This window comes from Folsomia candida, unplaced genomic scaffold (genome assembly GCF_002217175.1).
Source record: "Folsomia candida strain VU population unplaced genomic scaffold, ASM221717v1 Fcan01_Sc003, whole genome shotgun sequence".
In the NCBI taxonomy this organism is placed as follows: Eukaryota; Metazoa; Arthropoda; class Collembola; order Entomobryomorpha; family Isotomidae; genus Folsomia; species Folsomia candida.
Genome location: NW_019091195.1, coordinates 4,358,151 through 4,384,120, shown reverse-complemented (window position 1 = coordinate 4,384,120; position 25,970 = coordinate 4,358,151). Strand labels below are relative to the sequence as shown.

Genomic DNA, 25,970 nt, shown 5'->3' with positions numbered 1-25,970 from the left:
TATGCATGCTGAGATTTCCACGTTTTCATCTTTTCATATGCGTAGTAATGAGAAATGAACTTGATACACTGTTTTCATGCAATGCACAAATATATGTAAACACACAAACCAAAGATCTGCTTATCATTGAGCATGGAGAATGTTGAAGATGATAAATGATGATGTTCATGGGCATGAGTATTAGGACAATTTTTATATCATTGTATGTACATACGCGTAGACATGCTTGTTATTAATGAAATCTGAATTTATTAGTACTACTATTCATAATCATATTTAGCACAGCTTGTAAATTTTCTGTTTATAATAGCAGCCCAATAACAATTCATAATTTAGATATCCACTATTACCAAAAAAATAAACCAATTGAATAATTCTAATGCCGACGGAATTTTGTAATATACGGACGGAGTACGCCTTAACGGGATTGAAAACAGTGGCTTAGAGAGCTATTTAAAATACGCCAATTTTTTTAGAGAATTTTTATATAGAAATTATTCTAGTAAATCACATTATAAGCAGTGTAGGTTAAATCTCTTCTATTATAAAAATAGGCAGTGAAGTTATTTACACGAATAATTTTGTGCCTAAACATTTTTCACAAAAATTTTAGTTGTTTTCTTTGCTATTATTTTAATTCAAGTTTAAACAACTGTAAATGAGGACTTGATACTTGACGATGCCGTTGTCTCACGTCTAGTCGTAGTTGTCTGGCGTGGACTTCCTTTCACCGGTTCCATGCTTAATCTGTGATGTAATTTCCATCAATAATTTAAGTATTTAGTGACTAATTAAATATTTGCACTTTATTATTTATTTTTTATTTACCGTCTTTCTTCCCCTTCGAGGAGGACGTGATAAGTAGCAATTTCATTGTCCAGCGCTGTTTTAGTATCCCATAAATCTTGATATTCCTTGATGAGATTTTCCTTCTGTCGCCGAAGATCTTCATTCTCACCCTCGAGTCGAGCCCTGTCCCGAGCATACGCCTCCTCATCGTCCTGGATTTTCTTTTGCAAATCTCGAATCATTTGCTGGTATGAAACCCGTTCGCCCTCCAATTGCGACAACTTTTGGGTGCTTTAAACAAGATTATAACGTAGGAGATGAGAAATTTTGGAACATCTAGAAAGAGAGAACTATGCATAACACTTACATTGATTCCAACTTGGATTGAACAGCGCTGAGCTCATCACCCTTGCTCGTGATTGTGTCTTTCAACCTCTTGATTTGGTTTTTAAGGTCAGCTTCCTTGGCGTTGTACAAGTTCTCCATTGCTTCCCTGCTCGCCTGGGCTTGGCGATCAAATTCGTCTCTGGAAAGTGTGCAATACATATTGTTATGCACATTTCTACATATGTGGCGGAACTGGAACGACTCATTTAGCATTTTATAAGAATTTACATGTATATCAATTTACCTCAATGCTTGTATATCATTTTCGAGCATTGACTCATATTTCTGCAAAACAAACATGTCTCTACATTTACTATTTGCTCAATTAATTTGTGGGACTATCTATTTGGTGAATCGTGTTAGTTAATTAAATGCATGCAACTACGTGGGATTGATGTGAATTACGTATGTAAAAATTATTCACATTTCTAAAATACGGTGTTGTTAACTAAAGGTGCTTGTGCTTTTTGGTTGAAATTAGTACGATTGTATGATGTTACAAATATGTAACTATTTTCACTAATGAGCTTTGCACATTCAAATTCAAATAAATAAAGACCCCAAGTCCCTGCTGGCTGGAGTATGCACATACTGCTCGACTGATTCTTGTTGTTGTTCGACTGACCTTCTGAAGTCGGTTATCCATTTCATTGATTTCAATCTCTCTGTGTTTTTTGAAGTTCTCTGCAATCATAAATATCGTAATTAGTTTTTGATCATACTAATGAGTGGATGAATGCTTAGATTTATCAAAATTATTATTTTGAACACATTCCATTCATAGAATCAAGTAAAAATATCAACCAACCAATTTCTTGTTCGAAAATTTGGGTCTTGACTGCAAATTCTTCAGCATTTCCTTTGATATGGCTTTGAAGCTCAATTTTTTGCATGGCTGCTCTCTCCAAACCATTTCGCATCTCTTCCAGCTCTTGGATAAGACGAGCGTTTTCGTCGAGAAGATCCTGAAATTAATAATTAAACGCATGCACATAAAAATAATGTGTTGGGTTTTGTTAGATATTCATTTCCTGTCATTTGAGTGACGATAATGAGTAAACAACAACCGAATGTGAAAATATTTCCTGTCATCGCTATTGGTTCTTCATATACACTCGTACATTTACATTCTTTACACATATGCATACACATTAACGAGGCAACGCATTTAGATTAGACGCACTTTAAATGTACTCATCATTAAGCCAAGGACGCTAGTTGCATTGTTAGTTAAAGTAAATTAGAAATATAACATAAAATCATTTTCATTTTTCATGCATTATCCACCACGATATGACTTTATGAAGTATTACCGAATTATCTCTGGCCAGTTTGTCCCTGTCATCGTGCGACTTCATCAAATCTGACGTGAGCTTTTCAATCTGTGCCTTGAGTTGGGCCAATTTGTTTTGTAGCATTTGAACTTCATTCGCTTTCTTGTCGTAGCTGAAAAATTTGAAGAAATGAGAGTTAAATATTCACATAGTTGTAATTCATCACATGAAAGTACGTCATAGCGTGCAACCATTCTTCTCAATTAGTCATAAAAGTGCAATAGGTGACTCCGATCATTGATAATGAGCTGATAAGTACAAATTATTGTGAATTCCCTCATCATTTGTTTTGGTTAGGCTTATCAAAAGTTCATTGCCATTCATTTGATAAGGGAGGATGTTACCTCAGCAGCATCAATAATTCAGAGGAAACCAGTGAAAAATATACTTGTTTTTTAATACAAATATCCAGCTCGAAAGTCGTCCAATTATTTGTCAAGTTTAATGCAAAATGCAAATATGCATGATAAATCCTTATGTAATTATAACAACATACTTCATGCCCAACTTGGCTCGATCCTTTTCACTATCTTCCAACAGTTTTCGAAGGTTATCCAACTCTGTGTCATACCTGTTTTGACGGAAAATGAAAATACACTGTAATTAATATGCATATCAAATAAAATGAAAATCAGTGTCGCACATACGTCGTTTGAAGTCGTGTCAATGTTTTTATCGTATTTTCCCTTTCGGCCACAAGCTGTAAAACACAAATAAAAGCATTAAAAGTACATAAAACATGTATATATACTTAATTCATGGATATCTACATCACACATTTTTAGTAAAATGTTCGATGACATTGGTTTGAATCAATTTGCCTCAATGAGAGCAAAAATTGCACATTTGCAGATTGGAGTATCAAAAGTCGGCAATTTCTTGAAACATAAAAGACATGAGTGGAGTGGATGCATATGTATTGTGGTAATCAGTATAATTAAGAATTGGACACAAAACATCACTTTATGGTAAAAACTGTTTGCCGACAGGTGACATGTGCAATTTAACACTCACATTACGGCGACGTTTAAGCAAAACTAGTCATTTTCCACTCATGTCCAAACATGCATAATAAATACCCGTGGTATATTTTGCATATTGCGTAGTTTAGTTTGGCAACCACAAACTAAGTCAACGTGCGAACATGATAATTTGTGACTAATGGACAATAATAATGTGTCTACACACCTCTTTGCCCAGCAAGGAGTTCTCATCTTCCAATTCTTGCTTTCTCTGCAAAATATTTGCAAGCCTGTTGTTGAGACCGATTAAGGCATTTTTTTCTTCTATCCTCGATTTCATCGTTGGCGTCTTGGGTCGTTCTGTTAAAGCCAATAAAAATTTAGTTTGGTGAAAAAATTATCATCTTATCGTTCTAAATGATCTGTATGCTTTTTTAACGAATTATTTTAAAGCAACTGGCATCCACCCATATGCATTATGCAAGTGTCAACATAATTATAAATCAGACTTTGTATACGTGAACTCAACAGGTTTGACATGGTCCACACAAATTTGGAAGCATGTGATAATAAAATACATAAGCAATGTGATACCTACTGACTGCTGACCTTCATTAAAATACAGAAATATAAAATTATACGAAACTATTTGTCAGCATTCTGTACATCCACGTCTTGGGAAGAGTCATGAAGGAAGATGGTTAAAACAAAACAAGGTCGAGGTTGGGGGAAGAAAGAAACAATAATTAAATTATCATATTCATCCAACTGAGCTTGAATGCTTCATGCTTGAGAATATTTTAAAAACTAGACTAAAAACGGACGGAATGACTTTTACAATTATAACAAACAAACATACTGTACACTGAATAAATGAATTTTTACAGCAAAAAATTAGGGCAAATCATATGATACCCCTGGGAATTGGAAAAATGTTGCCTTTAATCAAACTTGTTAATAATTTGGAACAACAGAGATTCAACTCTCGTAGAGCTTGACATAAACAAATATAGCAAAAATTTATGTACATATGTATGCAAGTGAATGCCTGTGAATTGTGCACATTTAATTTAAAACTTTATGCAAATCCTGTTTTAATATCCTGTTTCTTCTATTAATTAAAAATGTGTGGCAGTTCTTGCTATCTTTTTGGGTATAATTTCCAAGCTACTTAACATGTTACAGACTTGACTGATGCGCTTGAGAAGTGGATAAGCAATTTAAACTTGAATGCGTTATCACTCTCGCAGACCAACCCTTTAACTTTTGGCTGCTCCTTTTCTTCTGCTTTACTTTGAGCAGAAAATGCAAGCCAAGGTAGCGTCATCCTGCCGGGCAGGTCAAGTTTCTCACCCATTTGTTTCATTACAACAACAATGCAATGCTACACATGTTTAATGATATTAGTGAAATAACGACTGGTAAAGAGCAACCCCTCCCCACATCTTTTCGGATTTACGCATGAGAAGCTCTGAAACTTGAAATGTGCTAATAATTTTGATTACTAATTTTTCCGTGCAATTTTATGAACTGTAAACATCTACGACATACATAGACGATAGCCCATTGTCCAATAAGTGGATTGGAATTTGCATTAAAAATATTATTAAAAGTCTACGTCAACAATTTCTTATTATAGGCATTACCTATCCACATTATTATGGATCGATTATTGCTTTGAGGTACTAGTTTACTTATTTTACTTGTGGGTTGTAATCGAATTAGCTTGTTCTTTTGAAATATGAAACAAAATGATTTACAAATGTGTAAACCTGAACCTATAGTTCGATGCCTATTGCATTCCACACTTATTACATAAGTCATAAGTATAAGGAAAAGCAAGGGATGAGTTAAAATTTGTCCTTCAGGAACAAATTATTTGCCCATAAGTCTAAATCCTTTTTAGAACCATAATGATCGTCTTGTGTATAATTCTGCTAATCTGTCTATGGCCACCAACCCCAACGTATTCAACAAAGACAGGTGTGTAAAAACTCTGTTGTGATGAGATTAAGCAGTCTCACTGCACTAAAAGCCACTTCCCTATATTTTCACTAGGCTGGAAGATGAGACTTTGGGACCATCATCAACATATTCCCATAGGATTCATGAGACAACAATGACTATACAGCAATCAGCAATAAGAAGTGCAAATTGTGCATGGCGTCAGCAAAATCTGCGACAAAGGCCTTCAATTTGATTTCGTAAACTGTGTAGAGTTAGCTAAGGTGTGCTTAAAGAAATGTCTGACATTCCATTCGCAAGACGCGTGAGAACGGACACTTAAGTGAAAAGTAATTATCTTTTAAAATTATTAAAATCCATTATCCGGCACCGACAGCACATGTAGATATTTACTAATCTATGTACTTACAACATTAACACACTCAAGGCAGGCTAAATTACAGGCCAGTATTGTTTATAATGGATATTTTGAACCTACGGACAGGCATACCGATTCCAGGGGTTGGCGTAGATGTGGCCGACCCATACCCGTGACTCCCAGGCGAAATTGGCTCGTACTTCCTGGATTTGCTGGCCATATTGTCGTCCTTAATATGGAGAAGTTCACCCACGCGTTGCAAATGTTATGCTAAATATGTCTTGCTGCACTGCTAAAAGATCTTGAAGTTCAATGCAATTTTTCTTCTCCTTGTTTCCAAAATTGCTGAAAATTGGTATGCCACTAACACAAGTGCAAACAAGTTGTACGTCCGATGAACCAAACAACACTAATAATTGGTGTGGCTGTTGTTGAAAATTCCTTGCCAAATTGATTGCTTGTATTGTGTATAACTTGCTAATAATACGCTTCAGTTCCGTAAGTCAATAGGAATGGAATTTATGTTCCGTGAGCGAGGGTGAGCGAGTGCATGTATACGGACGATTGTCGTTTAAAAGTAATGCAATTCATCCAATTCACTCGACTAATACTTATTTGCATACGTAGATTGTACACTTTTATGATGGATGTGCAACAAGGATATACGTATATTTACTACTCCTGGTGCAATGCACGATTGTGCAGATCACTTCCACCAACAGACAGGTGTGTAGAGCTATTTGGTGTTGTCAACTCTCAGGTAAAGTTAATACTGCGAAGTGGATCTATTAAGCAGAGTGTGTAGAGGATGAAGCTAGATATGTGATGCCACAATAAAATCTCCTTCCCCGTCATTACCAGCTAAAGCCACTAACTATCATGAACTAAACTAACATGGCAGAACAAACTCGCCTCACTCTACAGGACGCATCAACTATTCATTCCCAACCATGAGCAACAATGAGAGGCGAACGCAGCCGTGGTGTAGCGTTGTTACGACTTGGTTGCACCGTAATAATGAAATGTGATGATGCAGTCGAGTCAAGAAAGACGAATAAAAAGCACTGCTGAGATTTTAGTCCAACTTTTAAACCTGCTCGCAGACTGACTTGAACAAGTCTCGCCCAAATTAAAATTGCATGTCACCTCTGCATGCTTTATGCTCAGCGACTAAAATTATAACGTCGTGATTCGGGAGTTGGGAGTAAGAAGAGGGAAAAAATCAAGACCTTCTTATAGTTTAATTGGATGCTCATCTTATTACAAAGATGAATTGAGCAGAAGAGCATCTCATCAAGGAAGGATGACGTCTTCCTCTGCATGTACATACGCCACCAGATTTCTCGATTTAAAGGGACGAACGACGAGTAAAAGGGAAAAGACGAGTTCTAGTTTGATACAAAATATTTGAATGGGACGAGTGGGTAACAAAATTCTACCGTTTTTTGCTCCCTACTTGACTTCAAAGTTTGAAGTCGAGAGTTACCTCCACGCGTTGTGGCCGAGTCGAGCCGCGCTACATAACATAAATACATACATAAAAAATAAGTTAACGCTTAAGCATAACCTTTCTGCTTTAGTTGGTAAAACACTCCGTTGTTCTCTTCTCTTGTCATCCTGCTGCATGGAAGATAGTGCAAATTTCCATTTAAAACAAGTTTAGGTGGGTTCAACGACGAGCGTTCTCTTCTAAGTAATACCAACCCTGGCCTACTTGTTGCCTTCACCATCGTACTGATCCCGATGAGTAGAATAAATAAAGGTGAGTGCTTATGGGTCCATAAGCAGTGACTAGGGAGGGGATTATATAAATGTGTGATGTTATTATTATTATGGTCACTCTATTGTTGTTAGTGGTTGGTTGCCATCTGAAAATGTTCCTCTCATGCCTATTTATTATGTGACTTTTTCTGAGCTGAGCATGCCGTGGTTTGGTTTGTTGGTCAGTGTTGATGTAATCCGCAGAGAATTTTTTATTTATGTTACCTTGCATTTGAATGATGCAGAGCTGAACTGAACAACGCCTGGAGCAAAAATACCTTTGCCATTACATAATGTATAATGCCTGCAAAAGCACTACCACGTGAATCGAAACTGCATAGCTATCATACGTGTAAACTTATCGTGAACAAGTTCTCATTGAGCTCCAATATTGCTCAACGAACATGATATGTACAGAGTTTCTTTGCATATTTATATGTATTTTTTCCTTCCAGTGTGCATGCGGTCCGTTCTTTTTTGTTTTACATATCCAGTATAGTCTGGTTTGTCCCGTGGACTCGATTAACTTGAATCTTGTACACAACAAGAATTGTATATATTGCTGTCATATTTATCATTGTCCATAAATCTTTAAATTACGTCACCCATTTTGGTTAAACAATGACTATTATTACGAATTGTTGTTGTGTACAATCAAGTTATTACTTATGCATACGTTAACCTAATACAAAAATTCTGACCTCTCGTAATATAATAATGCAAGGGTTGGGCATGATCTTATCACTGTTCAAATTCTAGTTGTTTGCAGTTTCATCTGAAATTAAACGGCAAATGAATGTGGATTTTTTTGCGTGTGAACTCGGAACAAATATGATGATGAGAGGATGAGGGGAAGTTTACACAAGAACTATATAACCTTTGCTGCTTCCGTACTTAATGTTTGTCCAGGATCATAAATCAGTATTATTTGTTCTTGCAATTTTCTAGAAATTATAACCTCCCACTCAATTATCTAGGTACGTATGGCTGTAAAACGCATGTTTATAATGTGGGTGAAAATAACCTGATCCAATTAATATATAATATATAGCTTATTAAACAACATCCATGTCGTCCGATAAATCTAATCCAAACATGTAATTGTTGTACATGGCCATATTATGTATAACTGTTTTAATTACTAATGTTAAGTTTATGCATAATTTCGAGTTACAATTTCGCCTGTGTCACATGCATATCATTGCTTTTTAAAATGCTCCATATTTCTCCACGTGGACTTTCAAACTACATGTCTGTTTTATTTTGTATGCTATTACAACACGAAAATGGCTTCCGGGATACGTTCGCTCATGTTGTGAGTATATAAACGAAGTTCGTAATGGTAATACAAATCAGGTTAAATTGGACAACAATAAGTCTGACACGGAATGTAATTAGAGGCTGTTGTACATAAATATTACATGTAGAAAATTAATGTCCTCACCTTAACCCGAATGCAAATAAAGTGACATCAAAAAGTATTCGTAATGGAGAATTTGTGACTCGTGGCATAATAGATTGCATTGCACTTATGTACGTATGTACTTGTAAGTAATAAACAAATTCTTCATTTTATGGCACTTCCTAGAACATAAAAACCAATGTTTTCAATTCTTTTGTTTACAAAGGATGTTCTAATGAGAAGGCGTAAATGGCTGAGTAGATACTCATCCACAGCTTTAATATACGTATGCCAAATGCCGCAGATTAAGGTTTTGGGTGCGAACATAATGGTATACGTGAAGTCAAGAGCTATATATTTATATTTATGTACTTGCAAGTTGTATAATTTTATTAATTGTAATTACTCTGTTGGCAATAATATGGGCGTGATTAAAATAATGTAAAATCAAATCCTCTGTGATCTGTTTTACGTTCAAATTATACAATACCCGTCAATTATATTTATGGCAAGCTACACATCCGTCCTTCAAAAATGACGTTATATAAATACTATTTGCTAAACTCGAAGTTTTTAGAATTCTTCTGGACGCATGCATATGTTACTAAATATATAATAAAATCTCTTTTGTTACTGCAATTTAATTCTCGAAATCCTACTACGTTAAACAATACAGTAAATCTAACAGCGCGATTTAAGGGAAACAAAAAACCGAAAAATGTGGACTAAAAATTAAGTTTAAAGTGCGAAATCGAGAACCACGACATTTTTCGTGACTCCGTCATCAACTGCCATGATGAGGAGTTCGCTAGGTCTGCACTTTATCATCAACTCGACCTGCAAAATAAAAATCTTATTTTACCCAACGCATGTTTGAACTGTGATTAATACAAACTTTGTTATTTAGTTAGATTTGATTATTATCAATAAAGTTTTGATAAAACCCAACCTCTTGCCATGCCCTTTGATCTGAATTGAACTTGAATTCGCAGCATTTCCTCACAGAGTCCTCAGTCACAAACTGCAAACAAACACACGAAATTAATGTTTACTCTTTTCGATGTCAACAAATTATTGATTTGTATTGATTGATACATAATAATTTAATAATATGTGCATAGATCACCTTTGGCTCCTCGGGAGACTGGAATAATGGGAGGATAAGCAAAGATTGACCTGGCTGAGCTCCCACATACGACCTTTTTAAGACGATGTTGTTCATTTCCAGCTCTTGACCGACTGTGATTAGTGAATCCCACACGTCAGCGCACCATGATTTTCCGTCTCTTCGTACTCGTTTTTCTGCAAGGAGATCAATTTAATTATCTCGATATCTCAATGTTAGTATCATTAATAGTCGCAGGTGAGATAACTAATGCGCTACTCAGTAAAAAATAAAAGCTTATTCGCATTTATGATTGTTGGAAATCGTGACCAACTAAATCATAAAAAGTAATTCAGATTGACGGGGTTGAATGCGTGAAGTCCATACCTTCAGGATGCTGATCTTCAATAAACGGAGTCATTACCCCGACACCAATACTAAATGGCGAGTTTATAATCAGTCTGGGTGAGAGATTTGTCAGTGATATTGTAGATCCTTGCAGTACAGCAGCATTATATTCCTACAAGATAACAATGGAGTAATAAAAATGTATGAATAAATTTACGCGTTGGACTGCTCACCTTTGGTACAATCACGTCCACGGAATAATCTCGAACTGCATTTCTTAGATAATCCACCAATTGCCGAGACCCGGACCTGTATTATTTTACAAGTTGAATTATTTGACTAAAGAATAGATCCAGCGGAAACATTTTTGAATTAATTTTCATACCTTCCACCACTCAATACCAAAAATTCATAGTTGTGATTTCGCACAATATTTATAATGTGATTCTTTATGAAATCCATCATTGGTTGTAAAAACCGTTCCATTTTCCAGTATGGAATCTAAAGAATTAGAGGTTCGGTGGGTTAGCTTTTTATCCTTTGTTCCAATGCTCGTTATTCGTATTGCATGATTACCCCAAACGCTCCTACTTTGCTCCAAGTGATATCCGAGGACTCCAGAGCATCTTCCACCTCCATGCTCGTAAATCGTCGAAAATGGTCCTATAAATTCAAAATTGTACTTTTAGTGAATCTTGTAAATCCCACTCGTCCTGTTTATTTCATTAATCGTATTTAGTCGTCGGCAGTTGCGATTTTTGCTTTAATCCAATCGTATTGCAGAGTACAAGCAATAATTTTACTATTTTTCTTTGTCCTAGCTAACTTCAATAACTTCAGTTTTTTATTAACATACCACAAAACTGGATGGGACGAAAATGTGATAATTTCCACGTTGAATTGGATCATACAAATTCTTGCTGTGGTCAAATTCAGTCATTAGTTTTAACCAGCCTGCCTAAAGAAATTGATAATCAAACAAATTTAGAGTTATCATGAAAAATGATTTATTACCATAAAACCATATAAAATTACACACATTAATTTGAAATTTACCTTGTATTTTGTTTGGTAGTTTAAAATAAAAGACGGTGTGAATATTCTAGTCAATTCTGATTCAAAGAAAGACTCTGGATCTATAAAACAAAATCCAAATTTAGATTGCACATACGTCCATCATAATGAATTATTGTGTAAAAAAAACATTGTTTAATTAATAAGGCAACAAACTGTCAGAAATTGGCTGGCTGCTTGGTGTCAAAATTTGATGCAGTTTTCCTTCGTGAAAATCATATCCACTAGAGTGAAGATATACGCCACCAATGTCAATAGAAACATAGGACGTTCCAATATTGTTCCTCTTGGCTATTTTTGGTTTTATGGCATGGTACGCAAAAATTCCTGCAGCGCATGGATCCTCGATTAGGGCAAGTGCATCCTTTTTAGATACGAGTCCAGTCTGGAATTTGTCAAGAGAAAGTCACATACATATCAATACATATTGCATAATGGTGTCACATACACCCTTATAAAATGAGGTTCAAGTCACAAAATTTAAGAGAATGGTTAGCTAGGTTAGCTCATCGATAATCAGTATAAATATTTATATCCACGCACATTAGAAACCACACAAGTCTTGAGTTTAACCAACTACACAATATCTTAAATTCATCTATGTCTGCATACATATGTACATGCAGATCGTATGCAGGGCATATCAGTATTATAAGCACTTTTCAATGCATAATAATCACTGCACATGAACAACGGATGCACAACCGAAATGAACCAATTACCAATACAAAAGAATCCACGTCACGTTCTCAAATTTCATAACTCAAAGTTCACTTAATTTTTACCACAAAACTCACCCCAAATGCCGCATCACGAACTATTTGGCGTGCCCGGTGATCAAAGTTGGCAGGGATGGTTATTGCAAAGATAGTTTTGCCTAAACCACCTACAATGGAAAAAAGCAAGAAGTAATTTTCATTCCGATTTTCTTCATGCTTATGTACATTGTATATTGATGCATGTTGTATCTGAGGATGATGAAATACTAAAGTCACAAGACGAAGGCCATGCTTCATCTTCATTTATACATATTTTTATGGGTGGCATAAATATCGCCATCAATAAACTTCCTGTTCTTTGTTCGGAAAGTTGGAAATATAAATTGTAGCACACACACACAAATGTTGATCATGTAATTAATTCACCTATTCGTTTCGACGCAATTTGATCCAAGGATATTTTGGCATAATGTTTTATGGCAGATTTCATTGTAAATTGCAACTCTTCATCATTTGCCTTAGACTCGAGGGTGTAGGGAAAAGTGGAGCCTTCATTAAAATGTTCCCTCCATCTCCAAAAAAGATGGGACTGTGTTTGTTCGGACAGGAAACGATTTAGTGCGTGGTAGCCGAAAGCGGGACTGGTTGCACTGTTTTCATTGTCCTCGTCATCTCCATCCATGTAAAGATCATCCACAGAATCCACGCTGACCCACGAAGGAAGTTTGTGAGATTTCGGGCATGAAGAACCTACGATTTGCATGTGAACCATGTTAATATTGATTTAGGAGAGCATGAGGACGACCTAAATAAAATGTAGATCCGGAAAATGTGGGCACCTGAGTCAACTTGTCCAATTCGGATGTAGTCATCCTCGTCTTTGACCCAGTATGAGTATCCACTCCCACGACTCCCAATGTCCAACGATATCACACAACTTGGCAAAGGCTCTCGATTTACTCCGTGGGATGAAAATTTATCGGATTTCCTCGAGTTGCTCACCTAAACATGAAGGGATAAATTGCTTATTTTGCATGCAAGTACCTACGTATGTATGCATACATATAGATACGTATGCATATTTTTAAGAAGCAGAATTTCAGCATGATATGGCACATGCAATTAGTCAATAGTAAGGTAAATTGGCAGACTGAAAAGCATCATTAGTCGGAATCTCCTCAGTGTATTTTCCACTGCTGGATTTCTTAGAGAAAGCAATCTGCTAAAGTAGTTTATCCAAACTAATAGGATTTAGGCAACGGTATTGCACCCACATATTTATGCTGCACTGGAATATAAATATGCAGGGATTTATTTTTAAAGCACATCTCCTTCAGACAACCTAAAGCAATCTGAAAGCAATATGATATCACCCCCGCATAATTATAACCTTTATTTCTATATAATTGGGCATATAGTTTAATATGTCTATTTCTAACCACTCTGGTGCGAGGGGGTCGATGATGCTTTAAAAAATAAGCACCAGCTCTCCCCAAGAATAAATTGAGGAGCACCAATTGCTTGCATAAATAGATATGCTCGTCTTACGTCACTTCCCTTATTTAAATTCATAAAGAAACGCAAGGAAATGACTAGAAATTCTGATTAGACAAACTTACTCAGCCCTCATCTTACTCTAAAAAACATGGTTTGCAATTAAGAAGCAGCAATTTAGCATGCGCGTGCATGTTATATGCTTAAATTTAATATATTTATTTCTGATGACGCGAATTCTACCTTAACATCGGCAACAGAAATGTAATCCACAGAATTTTCCCTCTCTTCATCAGGATCCAAACTGCTGTCCTCGTCGAAACTTATGCTGGCTTCAACCACTTCGGGAACTTGAATGGTCACCTTTTCGTCTTGAAGCAATGTTTCGCAAAATCCTCGGAAAGACGCTCTCGTTGAAGACCTGTGCCTATTGGTTGACCCAAAAATTGTTTTATAACAACCGTTTAATTTATATTTTTATGCAGACTCAAAAAGATGCAAATAAAAATGTTTTATTGTCGTGTAACGTGATAAATCCCAGCTTTCTTCCAAAGCAGGGCCTTAAATTATCAACAATGTCCAAATACGCCTTTCACATATTGTCATTGCTAATTTGACAGTGACAAATTACAACTTGTTCAACACCAACTTGAAAAAGAAGAAAGGAAACAAGCGTCAACCGTGAGTGGACAATGTCCACTTCACTCTTAACCAGACGTGAAACTGTGATTTGTAAAATTATTAATTACATTTCCTGTATTGTTCTCCGTTTAAATTAAAACTCACCATTCAAGGTCAGTGGAGCGAGATTCTGAAGAACCTGACCCACGGTCATCTTCTTCAGTATTTACACTATCAGCGTAGATATTGTTCTTTCCAAACCCCGTCACATGGCGATTTATTGCTTGGACTGGTACTTGAGCAGACGCTATGCCTGAAAATTTCAAGACTTTTAGGACATGAAACATAGCAAGCGTTCATTCAACATGATTTACATACAATAAGATTTTCCTCTCTAACAAAGTAAATATGCTAAAACAGTCGTCTTCCTTCTACCGTTTCCTATTTATTTACCACAACAAACCAAACCAAGAAATATTTCGCACCGGATTAGAAAAATCGTGTCACGTATTTTAGTTATTTAGCTCTCTCTCTCTCCACCTCTCGCTTTGTCAAATGAAGACCGACACTGCATCTAAATTGTACCAGAGAAAATAGAGATCTCTTGGAAAACATATAAATTCACGAGGGATGACACCAATATAAAATTATTTTATTCCCATGCTTTTGCTTTCTAGTTACGACTTGTAGTTTGTCGCATCGTTACATTTCGAATTAGACGTGCATAAAGAAAACTTAACTACGATAAACATTAAAGTCTCATCATTTTTAATATTTTGGTCTTTTAAACTCTCAGAAATTGCTCAGGTAATTTAATAGTTTGTGTAAGGACAGAAAAGGGGTTGGGATGGCTATAACACATTCAGTTTGTTTACTGCTTTTCCAAACTGTTTAAATCATCATTTTCCTTTTTGAATCTGTCCAAGAACGCCATAATTTCATTGCCAACTTTTACATGAACGGCGATAGTAAATTAAATTAATCTGCGTGTTTTGCCCTAGTATTGCACATTATTTCACTTTATGACAGCCTGCCAGACATGTTTGAAGTCTGTTACTTATATATAAATATGCCTTCGAACGAGTAGAATTGAACAAAAAGACACAAATGTGCACCACATCTGTTAATTGTGAATTGACCAAAATTACATTTTAGAAAGTGAGAATTTGTGTCTGGCTCAATTAAGCGCTTCTGCTGCTGCTGCTGAGCTAAGCCAGGTACAGATTTCATCCCAAAACAATTGAGAATCAACATTGGATTGTCACTCATTAAGCGTCATAATTTTATCATGTTCCTCCCTCACATCACATCACATTGCACACAAGAATTTCTGTGTGCGTATGCGTGTGATGCATGAAGCAGCAAATTAATCGCTGTTCATATCGTAAAAATCGTAGAATTGCACATCTTCTAATCTTGTAAAACAAGGATGAAGACTGCCCAATTGTAATCAGGCTCAGATAATCTGTAATTTGCTCACATGTAGTTCTAAGCTTGGTAAATTGCCATTTGTTTAAAAATTTTGATTGTTGGTGTGTAAAGATAAATTTCACTTCCATTTGCACTCACGGGAATGAAAACGTCTTGGTCAAATAATTATTCATAACTCGACGATATGGCATTTCTTGTAAATCTATGTAAAGCCACATTAACTGGTGAATGACGAATTTGGGCTTTCACGCTTTTTAATAGTAATTTTAAACGTTTGTTATACTAAACGATGATTTTGGTCTCGACTTTCTTAAGAATAACGTGAAAAAAGGATTAATACAATACATTTATAATTTTCCGTGATAATTTTGCGATTCTGCACATTTATTAGCGTATCATTCTGATATGAAAATAAAGATTGAAAATTAACCTGTTCAAAGCAATTATTGCAGGGCCGAAGTTTCATCCGGTTGAATTGTGACCATCTTTTTGCTATCTTGATTTCGTAAAAGATTTATCCTTGCTTTAGTGGCATGCCACGTTACTCCTTTCAAATGCATATTGAGATATGTATGCAGTCTTTAATTAATGAAAACTAGGAGAGATTTTAAAATAAAATTATTTGCCACTGCAATTTTATTTTACACTCTTCATTTTTTACGAGCATCCCAATATGAATAAAAAGTCATTAGAGTCAGGATAGAATGGGTGTGAAGTACATTCTTCTTGCTCCTTTTATGCATTGTTCGATTTTGAACGACGCGAGGAGACTCGGCTCGAGTCAAGAATAATACTACGTCCATGGGAGACGAAGAAGAAACGTATGGAATCTAATCTGACTTGTTGCATGCAGCAGCAGAAGATGTATGATATGCCAGATGTACATAAGTACGAAGGAGGAAAATTGCATCAGTGTATTACGAACGGATAAAATTTAGGGTACTCATCAGGCCGTGACAATTTCATTCCGAAGATACGACTTCCCCTACAGCATTATTAAACTCGAAAGGATTCAAAGCAAAATTCATTGTCATCGCACTTAATTCACTTGTTGACAGTCTACTACATACGCATTTTGCTCGTAATACAATAAGGTATTGTTGAAGGGCTTTCGCAAATATCTGTGAAAATTTTTGCACTTAGGTTCTAAGAACTGCTACTGAATTAAATAATCAGCAAAATTGGAGTGTTATGTACTTACCATTAAAATTTGGTCCTATATTTTTGGACGGTAGCTCATGACTAAATCTTTGCCCATCAACATTATCGCTCATCATCGATGGGGTCGAATAGTTTGTTAACTTTTTAAACACTGAAGACTGAATGTTGTTGTTGTACATAATGGGCACTGGCACTGAGGCAGTCGCCTCCTTATTGCGACTTCGGAACATTTCGTCCAGGTTTCCACTGTTTTTCACAGGATTATCGGCATCAGAAAGATGGGATGCCTCACAATTGTTATTATCTAACACTACAGACAACTTTTTGACTTCATTTACATTGTCAACACTTTCCCGACTGGTTATCTCTTCTTGGTTTAAATTAGGTGTGACAATTGGACTACTGCACCCGCTGTGAACAACAAAGGTTTCGACATCTATAGTTGAAACTGACTGCACATGACAGGGCATTGACCGATCTTGGTCACTGATAAGGGATGACACTGGTCCATCCTCGAGCGTGGGCTGAATATCACTAAACAAACTAGTTTTCGTAAGGGCATCATTATTATTTTTCGCCACCAATTCACTCAGATTAGGTTCCGGATACGCTACGAGTACATCAAAGTGATTTTCTCGGGATTGGATTTCTTTGGCGAGTAAAGTTGTGGTTATTAGAGCACTTTCCGACGGTGGTGGTTGTGGTGAAACTGATGATGGCCTTTTTTGATTGTTTTGTGCCTCAACAACGGAACAAGTTGCTGTTTCTACTTTTATGTCCGAATTCTTTGATCGCTTCCTTACCGTGGGTACTGGTGGTGTCTGATCCTCATGCAAAATTGACGAATTCTCACCTACGTCGTCTAATTTACTACCGTTTCCTCGTCCCTTCCGTGAGGTAGCAGAACCTACAGCTTTACATTTCTCTCTTTCCGATTTAGAATCTCCTGTTTGAAACCGTAGAATTTTTTCGGAATTTGCTCTTCCAAACCGACCAAATTTCTTTATGTTTTCCTTTATTCTGGCCACCTTGCCAGGATTTCCTTCTACTTTGACTCCAGCAAACTTATTGTTTAGCACTGGTTCCAGCTCGAGCTCCCCTACCGAATGTCTTTTCTCACTTTTATTACCTACCACACCACCGGTCCTTGCATTGTTACCACCATCTTTGCTATAAGACGGAGTCTCAGGTTTTCTTATAACTTCTACTAAAACACACTCATCCACATCCACTATTCCATGTGGTGGAGGTGGAGAATAAGATTCCCGTGACTCTGCTCCCCTATTATTGTATCCGTGATGTGGACTACTTCCGGTTGGGCTTCTAGCACTAATCACGCTTTCACAGAATATATCCTCCTCGCTAAAGTCAGTCAAGGAATTGTGTTTCTGAAGTCCATTTGGTCGTGAACTGCTGCAAAGTATCTGCTGTCGTAGGGACGCATTAATAACGTTGGGTGGAGGGGAGGGCGAAAAACTGATAGGGTTACTGAGACTGCTCCTACTGCGAGAATCGCCTCCGACGCTGCTATCGTCTTCAAGAACGATTCCCGACGTGCTCCCACTGCTGCCCGAACCTCCTGTTTTGAAATGAGGAATGCTTGTGGGTTGATGTTGTTGACAGAGCCGATACAAAGGGTTGAAGAAGAGTGGCGTCTCTTCGGCGGCGGATGAGGTAGCGATGAGACTCGGTGACGAACTATAAGATTTCAAAATGCTTCGACCAGAGTCAGGATGGGTGGTGCTCTTCATCCACCTGAGGGACACAGAGAGAAGCAACGATTGTATTTATTTTATGACTTACAAATCATCACCATCATCGTCATCTCATCTCATTTCTCGCTTCTGGTTCTGACTGCTACACTTTTAAAGGTGCATGATGCAGCATGTACATTGTGGTGAGAAAAGAAGGCACAAGAAGGAACACGTACATATTTTTATATCTCTGTGTGTGCGTCTCTTAGAATGAAATGATGACGAGAGGAGAGACTGAATAAATGAGAGGGCGGTGGGATAAAAATTAGAAAATGGAAGAAATTGGATATGTAGCAGGAGAAGAAAGGGTTTATTGCAATTTGCATTAACTTGGTTGGCCAGAAACCAGGTTATGTGTACGAATGGCAGTGGCGAATGGATGGATCGTGATCTTGTGTTTGTGGCACCTGCCACAAAATTTGTTCTCATTCATGTTTCTCATAATTTGATAGGCCACGGTAAAAGTATGCATGCACGGAGGTACGCACATAAGTGCAGGCTGTGTGGAGTAGTAGAATTTTGATGATGTGGTTGGGCTCAAAAAGGGATATAGGCTGTTCTCACCGTGACCAGGTTCAAATTACCAGAACTATTTAAATTAACTTTATTTTAAACTGCACGCCCCCACTGATTTCGAATAGTAAATTGAAATGTGAACAGTCCAAGATGTATGCAGAACTGGTAATAATAGAAATAGAAATAATAATGATGAGACATAATGAAAAATTCAAAAAGGTATGAATTATAGCGGAATATTGCGTGCAGCTATGATATGTTATTTAAAGCAATTGTGTTACCGTGCTTCTCAAGCTTGCTATTAAAATATTTCTGTACAAATTATTTTAAAATACCATTTTTTGTTGACACGAGGATCAATATATGTATGTATATGCATGAAGCTGTTTTGAATCGTGTTGCATTTGGCATAAATATTGCATAAATATTGCACTTTATGTAGGAATTGCGCATCTAACCTAATGTAATGTTGTCATCGGGTAATTTCAACGTCATTTTAGGACCACTAGTAGCGCCCGGACACAGCCACAGGATTGTGAGCCACTCACCGGACGAACTACTGTTTGTTATGTAAATCTAATTGATCGAGCAAATACCATTCAATTGCAGAACATATTGTTTTTTAAACCAGTACAATTCAACTTGAGCAGAAGTGTTCTTCTATTGTTTAGTCAGAGAAGCCTTTAATTACATTTTGTAATTGTCCTACAATTAATCATTCTCAAGCAATCAATGCAAAGAAGCTATGAGATTAGCATTCACAACCAATGTCTGCCTGTCAATGTACGAAAGTATGCTCAAAGGTAAACATTTTCATGGGAACTGCATAATCTTTTGGGGTACATGTAAATACATACATGATTCGACAACTCACACGATAATTCCATTATTTGTGTCAGATGGAGAGAATTTAGAATGAGACTAATTTGATAATTTGATGCGACTGTCCCAATTTATGTTGATAGAATTACTGCATAAGGTAGCTAACCAATGCAACTAAAATAGTGTTTTCCAAACGAAGGAAAGATGTTCATCCTTATTATTATGCATCTTGTTTTTTTTGTCAAGCTCTAATTTCAGTTTCAAAACCACAAGTAAAAATAACAGTTGTGTGCTGTCAAGTACTTGATAATTGCCAGAGCTTCTTATGAATACGAATCATCCCTTTCATTACAAATGTACAGAAAGCTCTCACAATTGCCTTACGTCACCAGTCCGTCAGTAAAAATATTTTATGCCGTCTTCCCCAGCGCTTAGAAATTCACAAGTACACATGAAGTGTAGACATTTTAATCTACGCAAGGTAAATAGATAATTACCTCTCTTCTCGTCATTATTATGGCATTGGGTTGTTGTTACTACTTGTACGTATTCATGTATGATGCGAATTTTCCGAAAGTCTGCTCATTGTGTCTCAACTTTAATTTTAATTGCGGATTTTGATGACAATGCCAAGGTTAAAGATAACTTCAGAAGGTGACCTTGCTCGCCTCTAGCTATAATTGTCCTGAGAAAGGAAGGAGGAATAAATTGCAGTCTTATTTATGTATATATTTATAAATCCATTTACTCATTTATGTGTCTGTAGTAAACGAAGCTAATTTGGTATTTTCTAATATGACAGCACATGTAAAACCAGCCAATTATTGGGTCATCTTATAATAGAACTAATCCCATCCCAAGGAATTTATCGTGTTGTATAATAATGGTATGGCAAATAGTAGAAGGTGAATAGACTTTGACATTTTCGTTATGACCTTTACATACGTATGACCATACCACCAGCAGCAGCAGAATTTTTTTAGAGATAAAATCAAGCGATATTATTCAACTACTTAAATAATGCAACAGGAAGGAAATATAGGTTGAATGGATGGAGGACCTACTCAAACTTTACACACACAAGCAGCAAATTGCACCAAAGATAATAATCGGCAAACGGAATTGTACAAGATGAAAGAGATTCTGTTTTTCAAAGTCCGTTTTACGGTATTTATTCACGGTTCAGATGTAGTGGGCCAACACAACTTCTTCACAATTTTCAATATTTTCCGAACAGCTAAGTTCAATTTCACGAGCAAACAAGGATCCCCTAATCGGCATAATAATCTAGTATACAGTCAGCAGTAGCAAATACTACTGCACACATCCAAACAAGTAAATAGGTATATCTGTTACTAAAATGGGTTAACTCCTAGAATACCTAAACTAATACAATCCATCCCGTTACGAACAATTTGTACGCACTGTAAGCGCCTACTCAAGATGTTGCTCATGCTAATTGAAATAATAAAAGTTTACAATAAAAAGGTTGGCAAGTTTATACGCATGCTCTTAATGTATGTAAAATGTAGAAATTGTATTGAAAATTTATGAAGATATATAAGAAGACATTAAGATATCCAGTAATTAAAGTGCCAAATATTTGAAATAGTGTACGTGAGAAATTAATCTATAATTACAGACAGACATTAATTGTTAGTTAGTATAGAGCTTACATACAAGAGGACTAAAATAGTAACAGAAGTTCAAGTGTGTGGTGGATTAAATATTGACAAAAATGTGGATAAAGGAGTAAAGCCACAGGTTTGGGAAGTGCACTTAATCCTCATCATCACTATCCAGAGAAACCCGAAGAGCGTATTCATTGTACCTTGATTTTATTCCCGTGATCCAGTTCGATTTTATGGCTCGTTTCGGAATTGTGGCTGCCAATTCGGGTCCTAAATTACGATACCTCCCTGAAACCGGTGAAGAGGGAGGAGTGTACTCCATCGATGAACCGTCTTGATGATCTGCATTTTTAAATAAAACGACAGATGAGTGCATTCGTACTTGAAGAAGCATGCGCATAATTTAGATTATTTTTAAAAAAATCATCCGGTGGAAGACTGCCAATGAAACAGTGGTCATATTTAAATTTTAGTGAAATCAGATTAACTTTTAATCGCAACCTTTGGAAAGGAAAACTTTTTAGCCGGTTTCTCAAAATTCCGAACTAACAGTAATCCTGATTTGACTTTAAATTTTCATACGTTACTCACTTGAAGGGATTGTTTCAATCAGATTAATGCAGAATACAAAAGGATTAATTATTCTCACGTTCGTCCTCAAATGCAACTCTAATTTTTAAATCACATATACGACAATCTAGTAATAATAAGCTCATGGGGCTTATTATATGCAAGTGAACAGAGAGTAATTTTCATCTCAAGATGCAGTTTGGGAGAAACCAAATGAGAAATTGTATGCAATTTTTAGTTGACAAGTTTAATAGCTGGGTTGGATCGAATATTGTCGCTGTAAATTATCGAAGATTTAAAGTTGAGACAGGAAAAATGGAAATCTCTTTTTCTTTACAATGTCTCATGCACGCATGAATAAATGAGCTTGCTATAATAGAAACGCATTTATAATTTGTACAAAATTATTTGTAACAGTTTCCTATACACAATCTTCCGCCTGAAAACTAGAAATTTTCAGAATTTACCAGCAGTAAAAAATCCATTAACCATTATTGTGTAACAACGCTTACAACCTGACATTTCTGTGTTGCAAGTAACTCTATTATAAGTATTTACTACTTGATACGAGTCTCAATACGAGTCTCAATTCATCAGATGAAAGCAAAAGTTGTCACGTATTTTATTCGAGTCCCATTTCCTATGCACGAGCGCACATGCAGATCTTTGTGTGTGGGATGGCGAATTAAACGATTGATAAAGTGGCAAATCAAGCGTAAACACTGGTTGCGATTGTGGACATTACTTGCTGTACGCACAGACACCACTTTCTACATGGTCAAACAAATTCATTCCTTGGAATTACTGGGTCACCATTTATCAAACTACTTTCTTTACATGACAAATATTTGCTCGCTTCAATTGACTAAAATTATGAAACATGGATCCATTCATTCACTCGTTATTTGCATGTTTGTATACATTAACTTGTTTTTCTAAATGGGTTCCATGTTTTGCGGTCTGACGAACATCACGTGTTTGAATAACAAGATAAGCACTCACCAGGACTGTTGGTACCCACTGAATCAGGTCGAAAAGTATGGCCATTCTCTGGTGAGAGATGCAAATTTGACATGGACCTTCCTCCTGTTGGCGAAGGGGAATTTGCATGATCACTATCGCCGAAGCCACCAAAGCTGAAACGGTTGGCTGGATTTTTCTCCAAATGCCCATTTTTTCTTCTGATAAATAATGGCTCCTCAGGTTCCGGCGTCGTTCCATTTTGATGTCTGTTGTCCCCACATCCGTTTGAAAGGTGACCTTTCGACCCAGCACTGAAAGTCCGTCCTCTCGGAGTGAATCTAGGGTCATGTTCGGGATCTTGAATTTCTTCCGCCAAGAAATGTCCCTTGTAAAGCAAAAAACGATAACTCAGCATGTTTGTGGAACTAAGGGTACCATTGTCCATTACACGCAGAAATTCAAGGAGACAACATGTGATTAATTTTGTCTCAAATTCGTGGGAGCTGAGAGTTCTACTTGAAGAATTGGGAGTTATGATTGAGATTTTGCCACGCAATTCTTATCACCTCATACACTTATCACTTTAGTTAATTACGCAATAAAAAACAATACTTACTTTATGATCCGGCTCCAATTTGACTGAACGTTCGTCATCTTGTGGAGCGATTCCTTTTATTTTTGGTGGATCATCGCACCAACTTCGAAGTACCACTAGGGACATTTTCCCCGACATGTTGTGATGATCTTCAACTCACTACTATTTCCACATTCGATAAAGCTCCAGCTTTACAAATTCACGAAACACTAAACAATTTCTTCCAGCGTCCAGCAACTTTGTGAATCACCGTAAATGCGTATAATCACTGCGCGAGATGCAGAGACGTTATTATTGCGAATCACTCCACCACCTGCAAGAGTAAACTGTGAATGAAGGAAAATCCCACAGTTGGAAGCATTGTTTTTCTCATGCTTATTATTCCGACTTGAGCTTACAGCATGTGCATAACAAGAATCGGATGTGATATGTGAGGAACAGTTAACTTTTCATAACGCAAACTTAATCAAAACCAGAGTCAACCTTGGCTGAACACCATTTAACCCCAACGACCAGACACAACTAAACTAATAGTACTGAGCACAGGTAAATTATTTTATTACTGCCAAGCCATACGCTGAAAAAGGATATGAAATGATCCATCTTGATTTTAAGATGCAAACCTTTTCCTTCATAGAGAACCAGAGAAGCTTTTGCAACTAAATTATGTTGAGTGCACTCTATCCATGCTACCTGTTCACCTAGCAGATAAGATAATGCTGCTGCACTAATTATTGTCGATTGGTATTTCTATCAGCAAAGAAAGACAAAATATGCACGCACGTATCTACGTATAAGCCAACCATTGCATGGCTTGGGTGGCACATAAATAATCTAACTTAACGCTGGGACAAGAATGTTGGAATTATTATTATACTGATGATACACGAAATCTACATTTGTCGCAAAGGTCTTCTTACCTGTGGAAGAGTCGTCAAGTCACAAGTTTGCAGAAGGAGGAGGAGGTCGTGCAGGTAAGCTACCAAATCTCAACCAAATGAACTGACTGACACTTTCGTGTTGGCGAATAAATTCGTTCATCCAAAGTTTGTGAAATCAAACAGAGTCTCGGAGGAAGGATACCTTTCTTGAGTCAACATGGCACAAACCTGTGCTGGCTGCTTATTAACCATCACACACACACACACAATACAAGAACATATCTCATTGTTAGCTGAGCTGACTAACATGAATTGTTATTCGCCACAAAGATAAGACTTTGCAATGCTTTGCAATCCTCCGATGTATTCCAGCTCACACAGAGTAAAAGTAATGCACTAATACTCGTATCTGCACATTAGGGACCACCAACCACCAGGTAAATATATCCATGACGGTTATATGCATAAATGCAAGAAAAAGTATTTGTTAAGACAAATATGTATAACGGGTGAGAACGTGCCGATGAATTTTTTACCATTTAGCGTGAAAATGACTGATAAAGAGATAATGAGTTGGCTTATTATGTGATGAGAGATTGGCAGCTCTATTCAGGTAGTTGTTTAAAGGAAGTGGTGATTTATCGGAAACGTTGTTTGCGCACATCAAATGTTAAAATTGACAAACACATTTATGTATATGGATCAAAGTTTTTTACAAATAGTTCTCTCTCACGGAAAGATTTAACACGTATTTAGGTACTGTGTTATATATTTTACTTACCGGGCCAATTGTCCATGCATGAACATCATCCATCTTGAGTAGTTCCATACTGTGTGGAATACTGACAATTTAAATTACTGAATGCTTTTGTTTCTCGTATTTGGTAATGTTGTAAATTGTGTATTTTGTTATAAAATATGAAATATGCCAATCACATTATTGTTTATTTTATCGTATCGTTCACAGAATGATGAAATCTCGTAGCGGCTTGACGTGCGTCGTCCCAGTTCCTGTTGCTGGATGTAATACTAGATGATCCATTTAATTTGGTGTACTAAATGTCGTGTGTTTGTTAATATGAGATTCGGGATATCAAATCTCTTGTTAAACTTTCATGTTAAAAACCCGATGCGCTCCAATGCAATTTTTGTTACATCTTGGGTTACATATGTATCACAACGTATTTGTATCATACGTGGGAGGTGATTTTCCATATTGTCCAAACCCTGGATCAAGTTTAAAATGCCATGAGTCATGTCATGATCTGTGTGATATACATTTGTAGACATATTTCACTTGCTGTTAAAAATAGTACTTTTATTGATT

General features: G+C 36.6%; 2 protein-coding genes across 5 annotated transcripts; both read right to left on the bottom strand.

The window, feature by feature from the left end:
• Positions 1-223: 223 nt before the first annotated feature.
• On the bottom strand, positions 224-6,667 carry LOC110846119 (lamin Dm0). 2 transcript variants are annotated; one of them, XM_022092751.2, is made up of 11 exons: positions 5,916-6,667; positions 3,699-3,832; positions 3,158-3,210; positions 3,007-3,081; positions 2,490-2,622; positions 1,985-2,141; positions 1,802-1,860; positions 1,421-1,461; positions 1,157-1,315; positions 829-1,080; positions 224-747 (listed from the first exon to the last, which is right to left on the bottom strand). In XM_022092751.2, the coding sequence occupies exons 1-11, from the start codon at positions 6,013-6,015 to the stop codon at positions 645-647; spliced, it is 1,266 nt and encodes a 421-aa protein (XP_021948443.1). In that variant the 5' UTR covers positions 6,016-6,667; the 3' UTR covers positions 224-644. The 2 variants fall into 2 exon arrangements, with proteins under 2 accessions (XP_021948443.1, XP_021948444.1); XM_022092752.2 differs by having other exon boundaries at positions 5,928-6,667.
• Positions 6,668-9,315: 2,648 nt separating this feature from the next.
• LOC110846808 lies at positions 9,316-25,563 on the bottom strand. 3 transcript variants are annotated; one of them, XM_035849456.1, is made up of 20 exons: positions 25,425-25,563; positions 23,784-24,075; positions 23,207-23,552; positions 21,835-21,976; positions 16,952-18,666; positions 14,485-14,632; positions 13,942-14,125; positions 13,044-13,206; positions 12,631-12,954; positions 12,283-12,371; positions 11,642-11,870; positions 11,468-11,547; positions 11,268-11,369; positions 10,988-11,074; positions 10,797-10,912; positions 10,645-10,720; positions 10,451-10,583; positions 10,085-10,260; positions 9,908-9,979; positions 9,316-9,795 (listed from the first exon to the last, which is right to left on the bottom strand). In XM_035849456.1, exons 2-20 carry the CDS (start codon positions 23,898-23,900, stop codon positions 9,697-9,699), a joined length of 4,398 nt encoding a protein of 1,465 aa, XP_035705349.1. In that variant the 5' UTR covers positions 23,901-24,075; positions 25,425-25,563; the 3' UTR covers positions 9,316-9,696. The 3 variants fall into 3 exon arrangements, with proteins under 3 accessions (XP_035705349.1, XP_021949339.2, XP_035705348.1); XM_022093647.2 differs by lacking the exon at positions 25,425-25,563 and adding an exon at positions 24,683-25,061; XM_035849455.1 differs by lacking the exon at positions 25,425-25,563 and adding an exon at positions 24,161-24,660.
• Between the last annotated feature and the right edge of the window lie 407 nt (positions 25,564-25,970).